This window comes from Pararge aegeria, chromosome 26 (assembly GCF_905163445.1).
Source record: "Pararge aegeria chromosome 26, ilParAegt1.1, whole genome shotgun sequence".
NCBI classification, from domain to species: Eukaryota; Metazoa; Arthropoda; class Insecta; order Lepidoptera; family Nymphalidae; genus Pararge; species Pararge aegeria.
The window spans coordinates 3,240,718-3,264,379 of NC_053205.1; the positions used below are offsets into that span (position 1 = coordinate 3,240,718).

At 35.2% G+C, this 23,662-nt stretch overlaps 4 protein-coding genes across 4 annotated transcripts; 3 read left to right on the top strand and 1 right to left on the bottom strand.

The window, feature by feature from the left end:
* Positions 1–4,823: 4,823 nt before the first annotated feature.
* LOC120635011 lies at positions 4,824–6,008 on the top strand. The gene has a single exon (XM_039905919.1). It carries the CDS (start codon positions 4,824–4,826, stop codon positions 6,006–6,008), a length of 1,185 nt encoding a protein of 394 aa, XP_039761853.1.
* A 34-nt stretch (positions 6,009–6,042) lies between these two features.
* Positions 6,043–6,948, top strand: LOC120635012 (ATP-dependent DNA helicase PIF1-like). The gene has a single exon (XM_039905920.1). The coding sequence runs from the start codon at positions 6,043–6,045 to the stop codon at positions 6,946–6,948; it is 906 nt and encodes a 301-aa protein (XP_039761854.1).
* A 1,839-nt stretch (positions 6,949–8,787) lies between these two features.
* Positions 8,788–13,574, top strand: LOC120635013 (piggyBac transposable element-derived protein 4-like). Its single transcript, XM_039905921.1, has 4 exons — positions 8,788–9,613; positions 11,452–11,605; positions 13,087–13,165; positions 13,518–13,574. The coding sequence occupies exons 1-4, from the start codon at positions 8,788–8,790 to the stop codon at positions 13,572–13,574; spliced, it is 1,116 nt and encodes a 371-aa protein (XP_039761855.1).
* Positions 13,575–21,252: 7,678 nt separating this feature from the next.
* Positions 21,253–23,367, bottom strand: LOC120635014. Its single transcript, XM_039905922.1, has 4 exons — positions 22,715–23,367; positions 22,518–22,633; positions 22,267–22,413; positions 21,253–22,173 (listed from the first exon to the last, which is right to left on the bottom strand). The coding sequence occupies exons 1-4, from the start codon at positions 22,800–22,802 to the stop codon at positions 21,253–21,255; spliced, it is 1,272 nt and encodes a 423-aa protein (XP_039761856.1). The 5' UTR covers positions 22,803–23,367.
* Between the last annotated feature and the right edge of the window lie 295 nt (positions 23,368–23,662).

The following is a 23,662-nucleotide window of genomic DNA, read 5'->3' on the forward strand; positions in this document are numbered from 1 at the left end:
GACCGAGATAACATAGTGATTCTAGAGAATAAAATAGAGGACCTCAACGAGTGTCGCGTAAAACCTGTGTTGAGTTGAAGAATGTGCCGAAAAAATCACAAGAATCCAGTGAAGATCTCATTAAAATGGTGCTGTGTCTATCTGAAACGATTAACGTGAAGTTGGAATCTCGTGACATAAAAGATATCTTTCGCTTACCGTCCAGGAAACAGGAGACCAACTCGAACTCCCCCATTGTTGTGGAACTTGGGTCAACCATATTGAAGAGTGAACTACTCAAACAAGCCAAGTCTTTCAATATTAAAAATAAAATTAAAATACAAGCCAAACATTTGGGACATACAACCAAGGAAGATACTCCCGTATTTTTAGCGGAACATCTCACCCCCCAAGGAGCTCGCCTGTTTTTTCTGGCCCGGGACCTAGTAAAGACTGGAAAATATAAATACTGCTGGACCTCCTATGGCAAGATACTGGTTCGAAAAGATGACACCTCAAAAGTGATTCACATCACAAACGAATCTCAAATTCACAACCTGGTACAAAGTGCATGACTGTGCTACGATTATAACCTATATATAAATAGACACCTACGTTTCTTAGCGATCCTAGTCGTCTTATCTATATTATCTCTAATAGTGAGTAAACTTATTAGTAAAACAGGTAAGCCCAGCCACTATGTTATTCTATTATATGAGTTCAAAGTAAACACAACACATTTTTCACCGAGTTTCATTCTATCTAATACTTACATACAACATAATACATTTACACAACAAAACACATACATACAATATAACCTATACCCAACTTCGTTCTGGCATCACTATTTAAGTGATAATATAACTAATATATTATTAAAATTACACCCACAAATTATCTTGCATACCAAATATCTGTATCAAACTAACTTTACCGACTTAAAACAACTAATTACTACCCAATTAAATGTTAATTATAATATTTACAAAACAGACCCATTAACAACAACCCTTACGTACTTTCTTACCACACATAATGTGTGACAGAATACAAGCTATTAATAATATAGACTGTCTGGACATAGCTACATCTATCAATTGTGACTGTGATGATCTGTCTAAGCACCACCATATAGATAAAACTAATCTCACAATTATTTCGCAAAATATCAGGAGCATTTATTGTATTTTTAAGACTTTTTGACCAACTTATCTACCTTTACATTTGAAGTTGATGTTATTATTCTGTCCGAGTGCCGTTTACATCCAGATAAACCTATCCCAACTTTAAATAGCTACACATCATTTACTACCACACGTCATCAGAACCAAAATGACGGCGTGGTCGTGTATGTAAAGGAAACACTAAAACCAAAAGCCTCAGAAATCCAAATAACTCACGCTTCGGCAATGCAAATAGAAATATCAACGCATACTATATTGGGTATCTATCGCTCACCCGCAAATCATAATGCAGATCCCTTTATAGATTCGCTTTCCCGTCATATAACAAGTATTAATACCCAAAGAGATATAATTATTGCAGGTGATATTAATATAAATATTATACCCTTAGATAATGAGAAATCCACCGATAAAAAAAACCGTACCTCTTACCTTGATATGTTGTCAGCTTACGGTATTCTTCCGGGTCACACTAAGGCCACAAGAGAAAGAACATGTTTGGATCATTATATGCTAAGAATAAATAAAAAAAATCATTCAGCTTTTATTGCCATATTAAATACTACTATCACAGACCATCTTACAACTTTCCTAACTATAACTAAATCTAAACAGAAACTAACCCCAATCAAAACTGCGTCAAAAATTGATTTAGAAAATGCTTTAAAACACTTAAAAAATAATAAGAAAATGTCTGAACTACTTTTTTACACTGACCCTAACTTTATTACTGACAGTTTGATCCAAATTCTTAAAGAATCCATAAAAGAATATACAACTATAATAAAAATACCTAAAAGTAAACGTATAATAAAACCCTGGATAACAAAGGGCATCCTCAGATGTATTAAAAATCGCAATAAGCTACAAAAAATATATCGTAATGACCCTGACAACGACATCAAAAAAATTACTTTTTTGCGTTATAGAAATTACTGTAACAAACTGATTAAAAAATTAAAAAGATTATATGACAGACACTTACTTACAAAATCTATTAACAATAATAAGTTATTATGGAAAAATATTAAAACACTAACATATACAAATAAACCTACTAGCGTAAATTCAGAACTCACAAACGTAAAACTAACCACACTCGATTCGGCAAATTATATAAACAGTTACTTTGCTAATATTGTCAACGAACTAGCTAAAAATATTAGTACAACATTAAATGAAGGTGATTTAAACCAATTTTTACATCGATTACAAACCCATCCCCAATCACTTGTTTTCTTGGATACAGACCATGACGAAATAAATATAATAATAAATAACTTAAAATTAGACAGTGCCCCTGGTTGGGACAATATTTCCACCCCTTATATCAAACACGTTAAAAATGAAATTATACCTATTCTCACACATTTGGCAAACCTGTGTTTCGCGACAGGTGTATTTCCCAATTCACTAAAAAGATCTATTATAACGCCTATTCATAAAGGTGGTAACAAAGAGAATGTTAGTAATTATAGGCCTATCTCGGTGCTTCCAGTCTTGGCTAAAATTCTAGAAAAGCTAATAAATACGCGTTTGCTAAATTACCTTGACAAGTACAATATTCTATCACCAAATCAATTTGGATTTAGACACGGAATCTCAACAGAAGACGCAGTTACGGCCATTAGTACACTAATAACCGAACAAGTCGATAAAGGCACAAAATGTCTCTCGGTATTCATAGATCTAAAAAAAGCCTTCGACACGGATTCAAATGAAATTCTTTTACAAAAATTAGAAAAAATAGGCATTAGAGATACCCAGTTACTTTTATTCAAAGATTACCTGACTAACAGAAAACAGAAAGTTAAACTTGATAACTGCATAAGTGATGATATTGACGTGTCATGTGGCGTCCCACAAGGAAGTGTCCTGGGCCCTACCTTGTTCCTCATTTACATAAATGATCTCTGCAACATGTCTATTCCTAATGCGAAAATATACTCTTACGCTGATGACACAGCAATCGTCTTCACTGGTAGCAGCTGGCCTGATGTAAAAATGAATGCGGAGAAGGGTACAGCCCAGGTGGCCTTATGGATGAGAAATAATCTACTCACCCTCAATACTGAAAAGACTAACTACATTTGCTTTAGTATTTATAATAGCTCTCAGCCTTGCCAAGACTTCAACATAAAAATACATACTTGTGGGGCATTGGATGGCTTCAATGATGGGTGTGGATGTCCTCAAATTAATAAAGTACAATATGTAAAATATATAGGGATGATGTTGGACCAAAGGTTATCATGGTATCCACAAATTGAACAAATTACATCAAGAATACGTAAATTTAACTGGATATTTAAATCACTAAGATATATAGCCCCAAAAGATACGACAAGTAGTTCGAATAAATCTAGAAACTTACTAAACGAAATCTACACCTCGCTAGTCCAATCAATAATAACCTATTGTATCCCTATCTGGGGTGGAGCACTCAAGACACGTTTCCTAGAAGTAGAGAGAGCACAACGTACTTTACTAAAAATAATGTATTTCAAAAAAAGGACATTCTCAACACATAATTTATACCAAATTAGTAATCTACCATCGGTACGCAAATTGTACATTATACAGACAATTTAAAAAAAACACAAAAATCTAATTTATGTACCATGTATAACGTTAAGGAGAAGAAAGAATAATATAGTCAATGTTCCCCATAGAAAAACTAAATTTGCTAAGGTACAATTTGAATCACGCGCAGCTGTTCTATATAACAAAATAAACAAAGCAACACTAATATACAATAAATCCTTTCATGAGTGTAAATCTATAATTAGTAATTGGGTAAAAAACTTAAGCTACGACGATATTGAAAATTTTATACATAATTAAATATACAGATATAAATACACATGCACAATAATATATAATAAATAATAATAAATATTCTAACGAAGACGCATACTATATTATATTCATGTTCATATACAAATTCACACATAAATACACACACACACACACACACACACACACACACACACACACACACACACACACACACACACACACGCATACTTATATCATACATTTTATGGAATAACACGGTGAACTAATAAATTTGGCTAAGTAAAATTTAAAGTTAGATAATATTGTTTATAACTAAAACTCGTAGTATAACTCAAATAATTGTAAAATTTATTTTCTTAAAACATTGTTTATAACTATAAATCGAAGTCAAACTTAAATGATTATAAAACTAGTTGGTAATATATTACTTATAACTAAAATTATTGTAGTGAAACTTAAAATTAACTACCTACCTAAAATTGTTTTTAATTAAATAAAAAAGTAAAATGTTAATAAAATATATACCTATGTATTATATTTAAGGAAGAGCGGAATCCCCTGGTACAGGCAATTACAAGCTTAAAAGGGGGCTCCGACAACTGTTGTATCAAGTATCTTGAAATGTAATAAACAATTTTTTTGATTTTGATTTTTTTTGATCGCCGCCGATCCATTGATGACAATGGAAAGTCAACAATAGTCAAAGTAAATCGACAGGACGTTGAAGTTGATAATCGTTGGGTTGTTCCGTTTTCGCCATTACTCTGCAAGGCATATAAAGCACACATAAACGTCGAATTTTGCCATTCCGTAAAATCCATTAAATACATTTGCAAGTATGTGAATAAAGGTAGTGATATGGCTGTCTTCGGAGTTGCTGCCGATAATTCTAATGATGAAGTCACTCAATATCAAATGGGCCGCCATGTTAGTAGTAACGAAGGCATGTGGCGTATATTTTCGTTTCCTATACATGAACGACACCCTACTGTTGTTCACTTGGCCGTACATTTGGAAAATGGTCAACGGGTGTATTTTACAGATGCAAACAGGCCACCATCGACAACATTAACCAGCTTCTTTGAAATGTGCCAGAATGATGATTTTGCCAGAACGCTACTTTACCCCGAAATGCCAAGATATTATACCTGGAATCAATCATCAAAAAAATTCCAACGACGTAAACGAGGACAGTCAGTTCCAGGTTATCCACAAGAATTTTCCACCGATGCACTAGGCCGTCTTTATGCAGTCCATCCCAGTCAAGACGAGTGTTTTTATTTGCGTTTACTGTTAGTCAATGTTCGTGGTCCAACATCATTCCAACATCTGCGAACTGTTAATGGTGTATTGTGTGGCACATACAGAGAAGCCTGTCAACATTTGGGATTGTTAGAGAATGACACTCATTGGGACCACACTCTCGAAGATGCTGTGATTTCGTCAAATGCTAAACAAATACGAACATTATTTTCTATAATTTTGTCTACATGCTTCCCATCAACACCGACTGATTTGTGGCATAAATACAAAGATCATATGGCGGAAGATATGTTGCATCAGATGCGCCTTAGAACATCGAATGTAGATTTACAAATGAACGAAGAAATTCACAATGAAGCATTAATTTTAATTGAGGACATGTGCTTGATGCTTACCAACAAAGTATTAACACAAATAGGAATGATAGCACCCAATCGCCCAATGCACGAGTCATTTGATCAAGAATTGAGACGCGAAGCTCAATACGATTCTGAAACATTACGAGAAATGGTTGATAGAACAGTTCCCCTTTTAAATCAACAACAAAAATATGCCTACGATACGCTCATGAAAGTAGTGAACGATGGAACTGGTGGATTTAATTTTTTATATGCGTGGAACTGGAAAAACGTTTTTGTTATCATTGATTTTGGCCACGATTCGATCGCAAAATGGAATTGCACTAGCCCTAGCTTCATCAGGTATTGCAGCTACGTTGTTGGAAGGCGGTCGAACAGCTCATTCGGCTCTCGAGTTGCCGTTGAACCTTCAAATAAATGAAACTCCAACATGCAACCTTTCGAGGAATTCTGCCATGGCCAAAGTGCTGCAGCAAACCAGATTGATCATTCGGGATGAATGTACGATGGCACACAAAAAATCTTTGGAGGCATTAGAGCGCTCAATGCAAGATTTACGAAATAACAAAAACCGGTTTGGTGGTGCAATGATACTATTGGCAGGTGATTTTCGACAAATATTGCCAGTTGTTCCACGCTCAACGCCAGCTGATGAACTAAATGCATGTTTGAAGTCGTCCATTTTATGGAAATACATTAAAACACTTAAATTGAGTATAAACATGAGAGTCGAATTGCAGGAAGACCAGTCTGGAGATGTGTTTTCCAAACAACTTCTCGATATTGGTAATGGTAATATTGCTGTTGATACATCATCTGGATACATTACATTCCCTACCAATTTTTGTAACTTTTGTGAATCAAAGACCGAACTCATGGAGATGGTTTTCCCAAACATTGCTCAAAATTACGTTAATCACGTTTGGTTAAGCGAACGTGTTATATTGGCCGCAAAAAATGTTGATGTGAACGAAATAAATTTTCAGATTCAAGAGAAAATAGCTGGCGAATTGAAGAATTGCAAAACAGTTGATTCCGTTACTAATGGAGATGAAGTTGTCAATTATCCAACAGACTTTTTAAATTCGCTGGAATTGTCCGGCTTACCACCTCATAATCTGCAAATAAAAATAGGATCAGTAATTATTATGTTACGGAACATAAACCAGCCACGTCTGTGTAATGGCACTCGGCTTGCGGTGAAGAAACTATTGAACAATGTCATCGAAGCCACAATTTTGAAAGGGAAGTACAAAGGCGAAGATGTTTTAATCCCACGCATCCCTATGATACCGAACGACATGCCATACATGCCGTTTACAGTTTCCAGTGCGGCTTGCATTTGCAATGTCAATAAATAAATCGCAAGGGCAGTCGCTAAGTGTATGTGGCATCAACCTAGAAAATCCATGTTTTTCACATGGCCAATTATATGTCGCCTGTTCCCGTGTCGGAAAACCATCCACATTATTTATTTACGCGCCAGAACTTAAAACTAAAAATATAGTTTATCAAAAAGCATTAGAGTAGAGAGAAGCAGTGAAGGGTACAGAGACTATTAGTTGCTTTCTAGAGCGCGTGTGGTATTGAGCTGTGTTTACTTAAAAATGCCAAGTTGTTCAATAGCGATTTGTAAAAACATTAGTGAAATTATTGAATCCTATGGAATAAACACTATTATGAAAATATATATATTGTTTTTTATTTAATTAAATTAGTAAGGTCCTTTTCAGGTATAGCGAGACCAGGGAATTATGAATTCATTTTTATATGGAGGATATTAAAGATTCCAGTTCAAATTAAATAGGTACTCATACCTAAGATAGGTCCGCTATACAAAATAAAGTAGTGCATCATTGCTACGCTAAGGCGGTACGAAGTTCGCCGGGTCAGCTAGTTATAGATAAAAGGCAAGTAAATAAAAACTAACCTCCACGAGTCCTATCTCACACACAATAAGGGCAAGAAATGGTCCTTGCCGACGTCCTTTCGTCACAAATTGTCCTTTGCAATGTTGAAAGCAGCACTATACACTAAATCCACAATAGAATAACACTCAAAGCAGAGGAAATACACTTAAAAATAATTTTTAAATGCAGAGCACTCGCAAACACGTCCGATCGCCACGGCGGATGCGTAGCAAGTCCTGTAAAAGTGCTGTAAAAGAGCAGTAAATCCAAGAGTGCTGGATGTACAGATTACACAGGTGCGCAATAAGCAACGTAGGCGTCGTGGTGCAGACCACATCCCCGTCGGCCGCTGATCGGCTCCGCAACGCAGCTCCAGCCACACTTCACGTGTTTCGGAGCCGAAGAAACTATCACCAAAGGTCTGTCTCCGGGTGTTCACACATCTTAAATATAATACATAAATATGCTATAACAAGGCAAATGTCGTCCTCTAGTTCTAAATTAACCTTGTCAATTCGTTACCTAGATGGCACCACTTGTCTATAATGTCGCGCTAACGACTTGTTCAACGAGAACTATAAGACGAGATATAATGCAACCAAAAAAAAAGGTTTCAAACAGTGTTGTGCAGTGTTTTATTAGTGCGGTGAGTGAACATTGGTCCTATTCGTTAGCCGGATAAACTGTAAGTAAATTCGAATTTAGACTTTAAAAACTCTTAAGTGTTCAAAGACGTAGTATATTTTAGTGATTTACGGACTTAAAAAAATTCATTATCAGTATTCTACGACTTAGAAAATTTACGCGTATAAAAGACTTTGAAAAAATTCATTAGTGAACGGACTTAGTTTATTTACTACGGTTTGGAGATAGACATTTTAACTTCAGTGAACTTCGAAAATTTTACAAGTTCTTTGTTTCTACTTACGAACACACCTTGCGAACATTATGTCGGACAGTGAAGAGAACGTTGCTCTTTCATTACTTAACACTCTCACTGCCGTGGGATCCGCTGGCGGGCCCCAAGTTTTCGAGTGCAAAGGGCCGGTCTTATTTTAAAGAAAAATTAACCAGCAGGCCGTGGGGGTCGCCGGCCGTCCCCAAAAGATTTTGTCTGTCACGCCGCTTGTAATTTTCTAGAATTTCATTGTGACGCCAGCTAAAGTAATTGTTAGTTGACCGCCGGCCGCCCCCTTGGCTCGCTGTGTGCGTCGTTTTCCCGCGCTTTCACAACTTTCGGGATTAGAGTTAATTTTTTTGTGAAGAATATTGTTTTAGAGTATGTAAAACATGTCGGACGACTCGGACTATGATCCTGATTACGTGCCTTCATCGGAATCTACTTGTAGTACCGATAGTGATGGATACTCCGATAGCGAAAGCACCGATGAAGATGTCACTGCGCAGAGTTTACATCAAACTCAAAGGGACCGCCCCGTACAACAATCGGTAGACAGTAGTGGTCAATGGAGTATACCAACTGGCTCTCGTCAAAAACAATTCCCTTTAGCTTTTACATCTGGTATAAAAAATATTCCCGACACGTGTAAGACCGAACTGGATTATTATAGTTTGTTTGTGGACGACGAAATAATTAACCTGATGGTGACCATGACTAACTGTTATGCGAATAAAACTATGATACTTAAAGTTTTGAGACGATCAAGTAGACTAGTAGATTGGAAGGATTGTGATCAAAATGAAATTAAAAAATTCCTTGGTCTGCTGATATGGATGGGTATAAAAAAACTGCCTAAGATATCTGATTACTGGAGTAAGAATATATTATACAAAAATCCCGTAGCTGGTTCAGTAATGAGCCGAAATCGCTTTGAATTGCTGCTGCGGTGCTGGCACTTTGAGGATACATATTTTTATTTGTCATCTAATGCTGGCAGACTTATCCGAGTAAAACGTCTGGTTGACTTGATAACCAAAAAATTTCAGAACTATAACACACCTGGAGAATATCTAACAGTGGATGAGACAATGGTTGCCTTCCGTGGCAGGATTGTTTTCATGCAATATATCCCTGGGAAGAAGCACAAATATGGGATAAAACTGTTCAAAATATGTGATGAAAATGGTTATGTACATGATCTGATTGTATATGAAGGTAAGAAAACGACGCCTGGCCAAAATTTGTCAAAAGATGTGGTTATGAATCTGAGCGAGAAATACTTAGATGCGGGCCGAAGTATTGTAACCGATAATTTTTATACAAGCGTAGACTTAGCAAAGTCCCTTTTAAACCGGTCTACGCATTTGCTTGGCACAGTTCGAAAAAATCGAAGAGGGTTGCCGAAAGATATTATTTCCACAAAGTTGCATAAAGGTGAGATGATAGCAAAAGAAAATGATGACGGAATTTTGGTTTTAAAGTGGAAAGACAAGAGAGACGTCCTCGCGTTATCAACAAAACATTCAGTTGGATTCGTAACAGTCCGGAGCAAGCGAAATAGGCGAAAAACTGCTTTGAAACCATCAGTAATTGCCGAATACAACAAATACAAAAGTGCAATAGACTTTTCTGATCAGATGGGCAGTTACTGTAATCCTTTAAGAAGAAATGTACGTTGGTTTCAAAAACTGGGAATTGAATTACTGCTAACTACGTCTGTCGTAAATGCCTACTTGATATACAAGTCTCGTAAAAGACTTACAACTAAAACTTATACAATAACGAAATTTCGTGAGAACCTATGTATACAGTTGATGGATTTACAGCAGCGCCGTGCTACCGACCCTGTCGTAACTAAACATGAGTTCGGAAAGAACCCATTGACTGACCATCGCAATCGATTAATACGTCGTAAGTGTATACACTGCTACGAAAGTTTACGTCAAGAAGGCAAATCAAGCGTAGAGGCGAAGAAACTTACAAAAAAAACAAGTACTGTATGCCTCACTTGCCCAACGAAGCCCAGTGTTTGCGCGTCTTGTTTTGCCAATAAGCATAGCAAATAGTATTTTTTTTTTTTCAAAATGCATGTTGTTTCCTCTTTTTGTGCTACAACAATAAAGGTTTGTCAATTTAATGTTTTATTTTTTTATTTTTTCCCCGCCACACAGAAATGTAATTATTGCTCCGATTGACTTGATTTTTTTTTCAACATGTAGCTCACTATATGCGCAAGCCAATGTTAGCCATATTTTTTCGTTATTAGCAGGCCAGTAGTACAAATATCTATTTGAATTTAGGGGGTCACAGCGGATCCCACGGCGTGCTAAAAGCATTCTTTACTAGACGCCGGCGGACCCCACGGCCTGCTGCAATATTTTTTCATTTTGAGTGACGGCCTACCGCAGCGGATACGTTGGGACCCGCAGGCGGACTCCGTGGCTTACTGAACTGGAACAATGCTATATATTGCTGGCAGTGAGAGTGTTAAAGAGTTATATGAATCAGTAAACCGATTATATATCCATTTTAAGAAGACTTCGCAGTCGCGTTATACACTCAGTTATTTAGAAACGCGAAAAGAACTTTTAGAAGATTATTTTATACAAGTTCGGAAAGAGAATAGAAATATACTATCACAAGATGATTTATCAAAACAAGACAAGAAAAGTAGCAAGGAAATATATGATAAAATAGAAGAGTGTTACTTGGAATTTAAAACAATTTTAAAGGAAAAAATCGGTCTATGTACTAAACCCGTTATATCGACACAAATTTCAAGTTCTACCTCAAAGTTGCCAAAAATAAACATACCCACATTTTCCGGAAATTATCGAGATTGGATATATTTCAAAGACATGTTTACTTCTCTAGTGGATAATGATCCAATGTTAAGTGACATCCAGAAACATCACTATTTACGAACAAGTCTGAAAGGGGAAGCTGTGCTCAGCTTCCCCTCACGTCATTTGGATATAACAGCGGTTAATTATTCCAATGCCTGGAAATGTTTAGTAAATAGATATAGCAATCCGAATATTATACTATTTTAGGTCGATTACTTGGCCAGAATAAACTAACGAAAGAATGCTCAAAAGGGTTAAAAGATCTTCTCGATACAACAAATGAATGCTTGAACAGTCTTTCAAATTTTGAAATTGATACCTCCTCCTGGGATCCTTTGGTCGTTCATCTCCTAGTCTCCAAGTTAGACATCGAAACTCACAAATTTTAGGAACAATCCTTAGGTTCATCGACTGAGCTACCTACCTATATTCAACTGTCATCTTATCTGGAGGGACGTTTAAGAGCAATAGAAATGGTGCACACTATTCACAAAAAGGAATCTACTACGCAGCCCTTGGCACCTCCCTTAAAACCTAAATCCATTAAGAGTCTAACCTCTACCGTAAATACCGAATGTACATAGTGCACTAAGAATCACTATATTTGCCACTGCACAACTTTTTCACAACTCACGATTGAACAGCGTCGTGATTTCATACAAAACAATAACCTTTGCTTTAACGCGTTGACTGCTGCCTAACATTAACAAAACGGTACACGAGTGCGGCAGGATTACACGCTAGGCGTGTTTTCAGCACTGGTGAAGCGTATTCGAAACGGGCGCTACGAGCATGCGGCCCCACACGCCTGGCGTGTGTAAACTTATCGCGACAGCGATGCGGCCTTTACGCAACAGGTGTGTTATTACATCACTCGTTTTTTCTCATTTATTTATTGAATAACATGAAAACCCAACACTTGTTGCATTTGAATAGCAATTTGTTTTTTTTTGTTGGATAAAATAGAATAAAACTTAAATGTAGTCAACACAGATTTTCTTTTTTTCATAAATAATTATTTTGTAAAGAGCTTTAAATATTACATCTGGTAGGTCACTATTTTACTATATTCAAAATCGCGGCAACGTTAACCTGTGTGTAACTTGTCAATGTCATTTACGAATCATGTTAAATAAATAAGTACAAAAACAGTATTAAATACCTACTTACATACGATCTACAAACATCAAACGCGGCATAATTTCCTAAACCGCGGATGACTAAACGCATAGTAGCACTGCCTGTGCCTGTACTCTTTAGGTACCTACGATGTCTCTTGTATCTAAATAAGGTAATTTTTTTTTGTACTTTCCTTTGAACACTTCATGTATCTTATGTTCACAATCACAATTTATGGTACATAAACAATAAATAAATAAAAAATAAATAAATTCGATTCCCATGCAATATACCATAGAGCATAGGTGTAGTAATAACTCTCCCTTACCTATGAGAAAAATTTGTTAGTCTATTACCTACCTAGCGTGTAAAAAAATTTAAAAAGAAAATTTTCGTGCCGTATCCTTCTCTAATTGCACATGCATACCAACGGAAAGTAAGTTGAATTTACGTATAACACCTAAAAATCGAAAGTGTGAGACATGATTACCATTAACTAGGTAGGTACGTTATTGTAACTTAAATTTAATTCCCATCTATTTGATGTAGCTTTCGATGCAACACATTAAAGAGACTTTTAACCACTTTGTTTGAATGCGTTCATGATTTAACTCTAAAGTATTTTTTTTTTAATTTAATTAAGATATTCTTACTACTATCTATACTGAAATTACTAACAGCAGTAGTATGAATGTACTAACAGCATGAAACTTTTACCTATAGGAATAACGAAGGAATGGCGCAGAGCCACGCGGACTCGCCACCAACTAAAAGGAGGCGAGTCGACTATTCCCCCGAGATGGTACAATGGGGGAATTTTTGCGACAAATGCAAGCCGCGAAAAAAATGGCGGTGCCCTAAACACCGTAAAATACACCCAAATTGTCGAAAACGGCTTGACTTTTAAAAAGCTATATTATATACTTTTTAGACTATATTATAGCCCTTGAAAAGTAAAGCCGTTTTCGACCTACATGTCTATTATTAAAATTAAAAGTAATAAAAAAATATTGTGTCTTATTACACTCGGTGTCGGAAAAAATCTACATGTTGTAAAAGACAAAAATAGGTCACGGTTTGTATATTCGTTAATTTACTTATACAGAATAGACCAGTGTTTGCATAATCAATCATCTATATTTACTATGTTACAGAGGGGAACAAAATCTAATCCTATCAATGATAGTATGAAACGAATTGAAACTACATAAATAATAGCAATCACTTTTTATTTGGCTTAGATGGGCCAGCCTCTGCGAGGTCCTTGGCCGAGATTGTTGACTGCCGCATGCAATGCCTCTTTGATAGACCAGCTCGTTCCATCAAAGAAGAATTGCATGCGGCATCCGTGAAATTCGCTGCACCAATTGGCCTCTTGACTCCAGCTGGCTTCAATGGCACAGAGATGCCAGCGATGGCTTTTCGCAGCAGCTCTGTCAGGCAGGTGCTGCCTGTACCGCTACCGCCGTCGGAGCTACAGGACGGCACCCATTCGCTTGGCGTAGTGTTTTCGTCTTCCTGTTAATCAGAACAAAAAAATGCACTTACCTACCCACGTAGTCAACAGTAAATATCAGCGTCGTAATAACAATAAAATCACAATGCCCCCAAAATAACAACAAAAACTTGATAACTCACAACTTCGTCACAATATTACATGTACCAAAACAGCAGAAACAATAGAAATTAATCGTGTTTACGAAGGTACTTACGTCTTCCATCGCTTTGCGTTTGCACTACTCCGCAAGTAATCAATGACTACGGATAAGTCTGTTAAAATTTTCTATCGCCATCTATTGTGAGGAACGTGAACTTTTACAATAAATACCGATTTACTCCAACAAGTCAAAGATACAAAGCTGTCTAGCAAATAGATGCGTCAACTAAACGATTTGGAAATCATAAATATTAATACGTTTTTCTTGTACAAAATAAAATTTTCTACGGTTTCGTGTGACAAAATTCTGTTTCCTGTTTTGTTCGGGGATTGACAATATTGTACCTATTATTAATTAAATGAATGATATTCATTTCATTCATAAAAATGTAGTCCCGTCACCAGTGAATTAAATACCCTTAAAAAGATTTGCGACTTTTACATTACATAAAACATACTATACATACATACACGTATGTATAACATATTAAGCCCAAACCTGAACCCATTTTGCTTTTATACGGCTTTTATACTAGTAGAAAACCCAATCTTGACCAAAATAAAACATTCAGGGCATTTAGGTAATTATGAATCGATGCGTCGTGCACACGTGACAACCTCTTGAAATGAATTATCATACATAATATAATAAGCCCGAACCATAATTCAGTGGAACAGTTATTCTGAAAGGGTGCATATCTATTTATTTACATCGGTGGTACCAGTTACCCGAAGGCAAACACGTAACAACTAGTTTTGGCGCGAAAAGTGCAATTTGCATAGGGTTAGGTAGGGTGCTATGCAGAAGCCGCGAATTTAGGGTTGAAACTAAAATCGTTCTAACTTAACCCCAGATGACATTTAAAAAGTATACCTATATATTTTTTTGTATTATTATGTGAACATTATTTCCATAACTTTTTGGTGTAAAGTGTAAGTAAGTGTGTAAAAATGAATAACTTAAAAACCCCTTTCAATATAGTGTACATTGTTCTACTAATCATTTGTAACCATATTGAGGGAGTTGTGAAAAAAGGATTATATTTCGCTGTTCTGAGGCGGCGACGAACTTGGATTTGAAATTTGTCATAGAGAATTTTACTAGTAATGAAATAAATAAAAATGTGGACCCAAAAGGGGTGGAATGCGCCCTCTCCCCGCGCCTTCCTGTGAGTGCCGACTGCCTGACGAAGCACATCTCCACCACGGTAAAAGAAAAATAAACTATGAAGATAATTGATATATAAAAAAAATGAATTTACCTCCAATTATGCTTGGGTATAAAGTCATAAGAAATTAGTTATTGAGTTAGCATGCAGTAATTAAAATTAAATAATCAACCAATATAGTATAATCAACCAAATAAAATCAACAATCATATAATCAACCAAATAAAATCAACAATCATATAATCAAATCAACAAAATCAACACAAATAAAATTGGAATCTGCATTCGATGTCACAGGAAAACAGAATCTGAAAATTGATAAAAAGACAACAGTAGTAAATGTGAGAATCCTGAATTAAACCGTAATTCTATCAAGCTACCTTCGGATACAAATGCAATACAGGAAGAAAGCTATGAGATGCTTACAAATGATTGTGGGCTTACCTATTCCAAAATGATAATAAAGAGCTAATTTTTAGTAGCGATGTTTGTATTGATGATAGTCACCAAAACATTTAACGCATAGCCCAGGTTTTTTAATGCAACTGGGACAATGAAATAGGGTGGCTTTGCGAATATTATGCGTATTTAAACAATGTCTGCAATCTTTTCGTTTAGTTTTACCAGAAGCGTTTTTAGGCAGGTCAGCTATGCAATGTATGATATAGTCTGTTTTTGTTGTCATGAGATTGCCAGTTGATGATGTTGGAATATTGCTAACGCCAGTCTGTCTATCAGTCAGTGTGCCAATATTTAATAACTGTCTAAACAATTTTAAACGAAAATCGAAAAATGATTTTTCTTTTCTATTATTACCGGTTCGTTTCATTTGTTCATTGAACATTAGGAAACAGTTTAACAACATAACTTGCATTACGTGTACTATAATTTTTTTATACCATCTGGTTGATTTTTTATAAGATGGATAATATGATAGCATTTGATCTTTTCTATCAACGCCTTTCATAAACTTGTTATATTCTACTATAACTTTTGGTTTCTGCGAAACCCGACCATGCTTATTACTAGAATTAACAAAATTTGAGTGATGCTCAGTTGAAATCATCAGTACATTTCTTTGGTCCCGATAATTGGTGACGCATACGCCACGGGCATTGTACTTCGTAAGCAGTGTACCTTTAGCGATTTTAGCCTTAGTAATACTAGGATTCCCAAACCTATTGGCTCTAAGTGTACCAGTTAGATAAGTGCATTTATCCAATAGTTTTTCCGCTAGTGACACACTATTATAAAAATTGTCAGTATAAAGGGAGTGCCCTGCATTTAGGTAATCTTCCATAAGCATCATCACTACTTTTTCAGCATGACCTTTGCCCTTAAGATCGATATCATGTGATCCACAATACATATGCATTTTCTGCGTTATGCCATTTGTATCCGTAAGTACGTACATTTTAACTCCATATTTATGCCTTTTGCTTGGAATATATTGCCTAATTCTTAAGCGACCTCGCCATTGCACTATGCTTTCGTCAATCGTTAATCTTTTAGGAGGACTTACTAAACTTTTCATAAGTGTATTAAAAAAAATAATGATTGGTTTGACGTATCTGTTAGGGTCAGTGTTACTGTATGATAAATTAGGGTCACAAAAAGTTAGATTACGAAGTATTAAGAGAAAACGGTCCCGGGACATTTTCTTTGTAAAAGGCAATTGATACATGCCATCTCTACTCCAGTAATAATTGATCCTACTCAATTGTATATGGCCCATATGAAACAGAATTGCCAAGAAAACACGGAGTTCATCAGCATTCGTATCTTTCCAATTTAAAGCTCTGCTATGGGGAAAGTTGCTCTCTAATAACATGCGTAAGGCATGAGAATTAATGCTTGTAACCATCATTGCCATAAATGTGGAGTTAAAAAATAAATTGAAAAAATCGATAGGGGACTCAGCTGGACCAATGTTGAAATGGGCTATTTTGGTAAATGGGAACGTCTGCAGGAAACCCGCTGCAGTCCATCCTTCAGGCTCAGGCAGGCAGGCTTGGTCACTCTCGTCTTGGTCAGAAAGCAATTCTTCATCTCCGTAAGAAGAAGAAGAAGTATTGCCCTCTTCTTCCCTATACATGCAAATAATTTACAACCTTGGTATATTGAAATGGGTAGAATTTAAACTAGCTATGACTGTGCTTATATTAAAGGAGGCAATAACGGAATAAGGCTTACTAAAATACAACATATAAAAACTAAGAGGGTACATGAATATTTATGTTCTAACCTAACCTAACTTTAGATATTAGTAGTATTACGGGGTATTATAAAGCGACTTTACTATTTGGACTTTACTTTTATATTTACACTTTATTTATCGCATCGTATTTTATAGTCGCTAACTTGGTTTAAAATTAGTCCACTTAGTATTTCGAACTTTAATTTTATTTTTTCATTATTTGTTTATTTATTGTCAGTTCAGATTAATTATTTTCTACTTTTAGCATTTTATATTGATTTTTACAGAACAATAATTACTATCATTAGTTTAGTATCTGTTTTTTAATTAGTGTTAGCCAAATATTTTTTTATTTGTTCGATTTAAAAATAGATTACGACCGAAATCGACCTACCGAATATGCAAAAATCATTACAATCGGATAAGCCGTTTCGGAGGAGTTTAATAAAATTACCACGTCAGTTTATAAGTTATGACACTTTAAATTAAATGTTAAGCTCGTCGTAATTTGTAAAGATATAGGAAAATTTACACTAAAAGAAAATAAAAGATTGTTTACATCAGACAAGAGGGAAAAAAAAATGACACTTTCCGTCCGTTCAACAACTTTATGCCAAAAATAAAGTTAATTGGTGGTTTAGTTAGAGCTAAAGCAAGAACATAAACAAACAAATTTTGCATTTATAATCTAAAGATTAAAGACCACTACACAATTGAATTTAGAATTACCCACAATGTTTTTTTTTTAATTTAGAAGTTTTTCGCTCCAACTATTGGACAGACGAAATAAAATTTCACCCACGTTTACTTTAGTACCTAGCTTTGCTTGTTCAAAAATACAAAGTATGAAGATAAATTAATCGAATTAAGTCTAAATAGGATTTTGATCCTGATTTATTTAACGGTTTATAAGTTAATTAACAAAATACAATTTCAATAGGTTTCTTAATCACATAAATTAAACAAGAAAATAAAAGAATTACGTCACACGTAAAAAAAACAATTAATAATATTCACTGAAATTACAGTAAAAATAAATTTACTCACTCAGAATCTCCAAACATAGCTGCGAGTTGAGCGGGAACTTCGTCGGTAGACATGGTGCATGCACAACGCTCACTTCTGTACTGCGGTGAGAGCCAAAGCAAACTGATTCCGATTCCTTGTGATTCACTTAAAATTGTGAATGCGGATTGCCGACAAAGAAACATATTTTTAAATAATATGCATTTTAAATGTAATAATCCCTCCAGTAAATATACAGAACCATTGTTAAATTTACTTTTGAATTCGAAAAAATAGTAACTCATTACTGAGTAGTTTATTGGTACCGGTGGCCGCACCGATAAGGTTTATTCAAGACGATAAGAAAAAATAGGGATGCGGATGCATCGTTTTGTAATTCTGTCGGTATAATGGAATGCAAACCGATATTTATAAAATAAATTATCGACGATACCGATACCAGTGAAAATAGTGCAGGCGAACTCAGGCGTACAAATATTAAAAAAATATACAAATAGACGTCAAACTTATGTTGCGGATACCTTTATTGCAGAAAAACATTTAAGAGTATGCTAAAATATACGACGAGGATCCTATATCGATATCAATATCTATTTCGCGTCCCTATAAAATATTTTAAAACAATGCAATTATCTAGGTGGGTATTATTTAGTGATCGATGGTATTATACTATTGTTGCAAATATTTGGTCGAAAACATGTTTTTTATATGAACTTGTTAGTTATACGTGTGATGGTCGATTCTCTTGATGGCATGGGACTCATTAAGAAATCTACACTCATGTATAATGATTAGATAACTCACAAAACAACGAATTTAAAGTAGGTATATTGTCTAATATATAATAAAACGTGATTGCGTTAACGTTTAACTAATATTTAATAAAACGTACTTGCGGTAACGTATAACACACTTGTTGCGTAAAGGCCGCTCTAGCAGTATATTTAAACAACACAGCGTTTGTGTTTGCCGCACTCGCAGAACGCCGGAAAAACACGCCCAGCGTGTTCGGCCGCATCCTTGTAGGTACATTTATTTTAACACGCCTAGCGTGTTTGAGCCGCACACGCGTTACGTAGTTTTAAAACACAAACGTTGTGTTTCAGCAGCCAACGTGTTAACTGTCTTGTTAACCCTTAATTTGATTTTGTTCACTGTGAGAAACATATGAGAAAAAAAATGATTTCGTTATATTTTTACACCAAATTCGTATTTAACGTATTTTTTGTAATATTATCATACCGTATATAATATTTTGTAATAGTAAAAAAATAGTCTACGCACCTGGCAACACTTTTACTTGTCATTGTCAAATCAAAATGTCGGCGCCTCGCAGATCGTCTATGTTCCGCAAGGTAAATATAAAGATTTTACTTGATTTTCTATTGTTTCAAGTATTTTAATGCTTTCACTAACTTATCTAGACTATTTGTTATATTTTGGTGTGTGAATTATGTGCCTTTATGTGAATCCTCAAGTTTTATGACCCGCCAAAAGCTTATGTTTATTGTGATGAACATTGCCAAATAACCTATAAAGTACCTACAATTTGTTATGTTCATCACGGTAAACGATGCCAAATACCTAATGATAAATTAATCCAAAATAGTTATGTCTTTTTTTTAACATTTTGAAGTTATGGGTTTTATTTTGCTTATTTCGGTATTTTCTGTTGCCAACAGCATACTTTGCATGGACGCACGGCAAAAATATTGGCGCTTGTGCCTATACAGCATGCTCCCTCATCTGAGGTCCAGTGATAGGACCGACATGGACAATGAATTGGCAGATCTGCATACTCCAAGTTTAGCTTCATCATCATCACCATCTCTAGATTCATCTTTAGAGCGAATGCATATTTTAAGCAGTCCTGAACCTGATGCTGAAGATCACTGAAGACTCTGGGGACGATCCACCTGAATTTGATTTTACAGAAACATCATTGCAATTGACTCCAGTTCTACGTCAAATTTGCCCAGCTACGCCGACTAGAGAACCGAACTACGAGAACATACCTTCCTTATCTTCTATACCATCTCTTCCGTCTGAAGCCCCTTTATCAACTCCTGAAAGTGCTACCAGGAAAACTCGAGCCCAAAGGCACATTACTCCAGTGCTGGCTAAAAGACGAAAGAAAGTTCCGAAATTTGTACTAACCTATAAATGGAAAAAAAGCGTCACCAAGCTACAATTGAAGAAAACCAAGACCATAATATAATGAATGCCTCTTTCCTGCCCACTGCAGATTCCCTAGAATATTTTAATTTTTTTTTTCTTCAGACATTGTGACCGATATTACCGTACAGTCAAATCTATACTCTGTTCAAAAAACTGGCAAATCTATTCAAGTGACAGAAGACGAAATGCGTGATTTTATAGCTATCCATATACTTATGGGTATTGTCTCAATGCCTAGTTACCTAGACTATTGGAGCAGTAGATTCCGGTATGCTCCGATAGCAGATCTAATGAGTTTAAAACGCTATCAACAGATTCGTAGATTTCTACACTTTGCTGATAATAGCTTAGAAGATACTGATAGATATTACAAAGTAAGACCAATAGCAGAAAAAATAAGAAAAAACTGTTTGCTGCAAGAACTCGCACGTAATTTTTGAATCCCCACTTGTTGGGTTTATCTTTCATGTACTGCTTTCTGTTGCCTGCCTTTCTTCCTTTATAAGCAATCATCATCTCATCTATACTAAATTTGTTTTCATTTTGTTTGCTGCAAGGAAATGAAAACAAATTTAGTATAGATGAGATGATGATTGCTTATAAAGGAAGAAAGGCAGGCAACAGAAAGCAGTACATGAAAGATAAACCCAACAAGTGGGGATTCAAAAATTACGTGCGAGTTCTTGCAGCAAACAGTTTTTTCTTATTTTTTCTGCTATTGGTCTTACTTTGTAATATCTATCAGTATCTTCTAAGCTTTTATCAGCAAAGTGTAGAAATCTACGAATCTGTTGATAGCGTTTTAAACTCATTAGATCTGCTATCGGAGCATACACAGATTGCTTTATTTCTTCGTCCAATCTGATTTGTTTGCCATGTCTTCCTCTTCCATCTTCTTTCATAATGTTATGGCCTTCATCTTTATACTTGCATTCTATAACTGTACGTAAAATTCGTTCAGTGGCACCCAAAGTATTCATAAAAAATGTCTTGCATACTCTAACTTCTCTTTCATCATTGTATAAATAAAAAGTTGTGTTTGGTTTCCTGGGATTATTTTTACGAGATTCTTTTATTCTCCGATACGATAACTCTAAAAGTCTCACACAAGATGCCAAATAATCACGCTGCCTTTGTAATTGGCCTAACTGCCAATACGCATCAAATAGCTTAGTTCTCTTTTCTGTCGAAAATTTTGATGAACAAGACAGCCGGCATTTATCTGAACAAGTCGGACCCATTATTTTAGCTGCTTTAACCATACCAGTTTTTAATGAAGTATATTGCTGACCAGAATTTTTCAGCATTTTGGCAACATTTTTTTTCCATTTGCTTTGATTGCGAGTACGTTTTCTACTACGTTTCATGGTCGATGGTCCGGACTCTTGGTTGATATTTCCAGTGGTAAGCGTTTCATGGTCAGATTCCGATGACGAAGAACTTTCTGAGCTGTTGCTAGAGCTGCTGCTAGAGCTACTACTACTATGCGAGTTAGTTGACGGATTAGGCACATATTGCTCATCATCATCAGTTCCAGAAAAGTCTTGTTCAGATGAGTTTTCACTGTAGGAAACTCTTATGGGCTAAAATAAGTTTTAGGAAATTAAAAGTAAACTGCGTAAAAATATTAAAATAGATCCAAAAAATATCATTTTGAATGAAACAATATACCATACCAGAGTTTGATCATTATGGATGCTTGAAGATTCAACAGCATTTATACTAATATTTGAGCTAGATGATGGTTTAGGTACATATTGCTCTTCTTCGGTTCCAGAAAAGGCATGTCCAGATGAGTTTCCATCGTCGGAAACTCTAATAGGCTAGAAAAGGTTTAAAGAAATTAAGTTAACTGCGTAAAAATATTAACACAAACAAAAAAATTAATTACATTAATAATTCTGTATTAGAAAATCTTATACCATACCTGAGTTTTATCATCACGGATGTTTGAAGATTCAACAACATTCGTAATGGAATGTTTTATTAAATCACCATCATGAGATTTTAAAATGGAAGGAGATCTCGGTGCTATCGATAAAGCTGAATGAAAAATGAAAACGTTATGTAAATAATTAGGTAGGACTGATAAACTTTTAATTTATAAAATACATAAAAACTTACTTGGCTCTATATCCCTGACTTCACATTCGTCATGGCTTTCTTTGTCTAATAGAACCAACTGCACTAATTTTTTACCTCGTCCTTCCATAATTTTATTTTAGCTAAGAATAAGAATAAAACGTAGGTTACATTTTGTAAGTACTGTACATAAATATTCCTTAATTTATAATTAAAATGGAATAAAATTAAATCTGAACGATTTCTAGGTTATATTTAGTACATTTTCTGGGACAATATTGACATAATTGTACAAAATGATAGTATTACTTGCTGCTTGTAATAGAAAATAGAACCACAAAGTCAGAAGTGTTCACTTGAGACATTCTTGCCCCAAAATTGTATGAAAATATTTGTCATAATTTGATTTTTTATTCCAAAAGAAGATACCTGTGACGACTGTGAAGCCTATAAAAACGCATCTATCGAAGAGAAAGCAAAATTGGAAAATTCTTATAAATTACACCTCGAAGAAAAAAGTTTATCTAGGATAGAAAAAGATGTGGACATGAGGAAGTGTAAATCGGAGGGCAATACTTTTGTAATAATATACGATTTACAAGCTGTAATGCCATGTCCGATCGGAAAGTCGTCTGCTTTCTTCTACAAATCTAAACTTAATTGTTACAATTTTACGGTAAGTTCTTGCAGTCACTAATAATAATTTAACGGATAATCTATTATTTGATTATTACATTCATATATTTTTCATCAAGTGCGTCTATTTAAAATGTATTTATATTTCAGATGTCAGATGTCAAAAATCAAGAAACAACATGCTTCTTTTGGCACGAAGGAATAGGTAATCGAGGTGCCATAGAAATTGGATCGTGCATATACAACTTTTTAGGAGATCTAGCTGAGAAAAGCCCAGGTTGCGATGTTATATTCTATTCAGATAACTGCTGCGGACAGCAAAAGTATAAGTTAGCAAACTACCTTATTGTGTAA

Excerpts from the sequence above, each read along its gene's own strand:
- LOC120635014 (XM_039905922.1), bottom strand. The coding sequence starts at position 22,802 with ATGGAAGGACGAGGTAAAAAATTAGTGCAGTTGGTTCTATTAGACAAA. Across the intron at positions 22,414-22,517 it reads TCCGTGATGATAAAACTCAG|CCTATTAGAGTTTCCGACGA; the intron begins GTATGGTATAAG and ends AACCTTTTCTAG. Across the intron at positions 22,174-22,266 it reads TCCATAATGATCAAACTCTG|CCCATAAGAGTTTCCTACAG; the intron begins GTATGGTATATT and ends AACTTATTTTAG.
- LOC120635011 (XM_039905919.1), top strand. The coding sequence starts at position 4,824 with ATGGCTGTCTTCGGAGTTGCTGCCGATAATTCTAATGATGAAGTCACT.
- LOC120635013 (XM_039905921.1), top strand. The coding sequence starts at position 8,788 with ATGTCGGACGACTCGGACTATGATCCTGATTACGTGCCTTCATCGGAA. Across the intron at positions 9,614-11,451 it reads TGATCTGATTGTATATGAAG|GTCGATTACTTGGCCAGAAT; the intron begins GTAAGAAAACGA and ends ATACTATTTTAG. Across the intron at positions 13,166-13,517 it reads TCGACTATTCCCCCGAGATG|AGGGGAACAAAATCTAATCC; the intron begins GTACAATGGGGG and ends ACTATGTTACAG.
- LOC120635012 (XM_039905920.1), top strand. The coding sequence starts at position 6,043 with ATGGCCAAAGTGCTGCAGCAAACCAGATTGATCATTCGGGATGAATGT.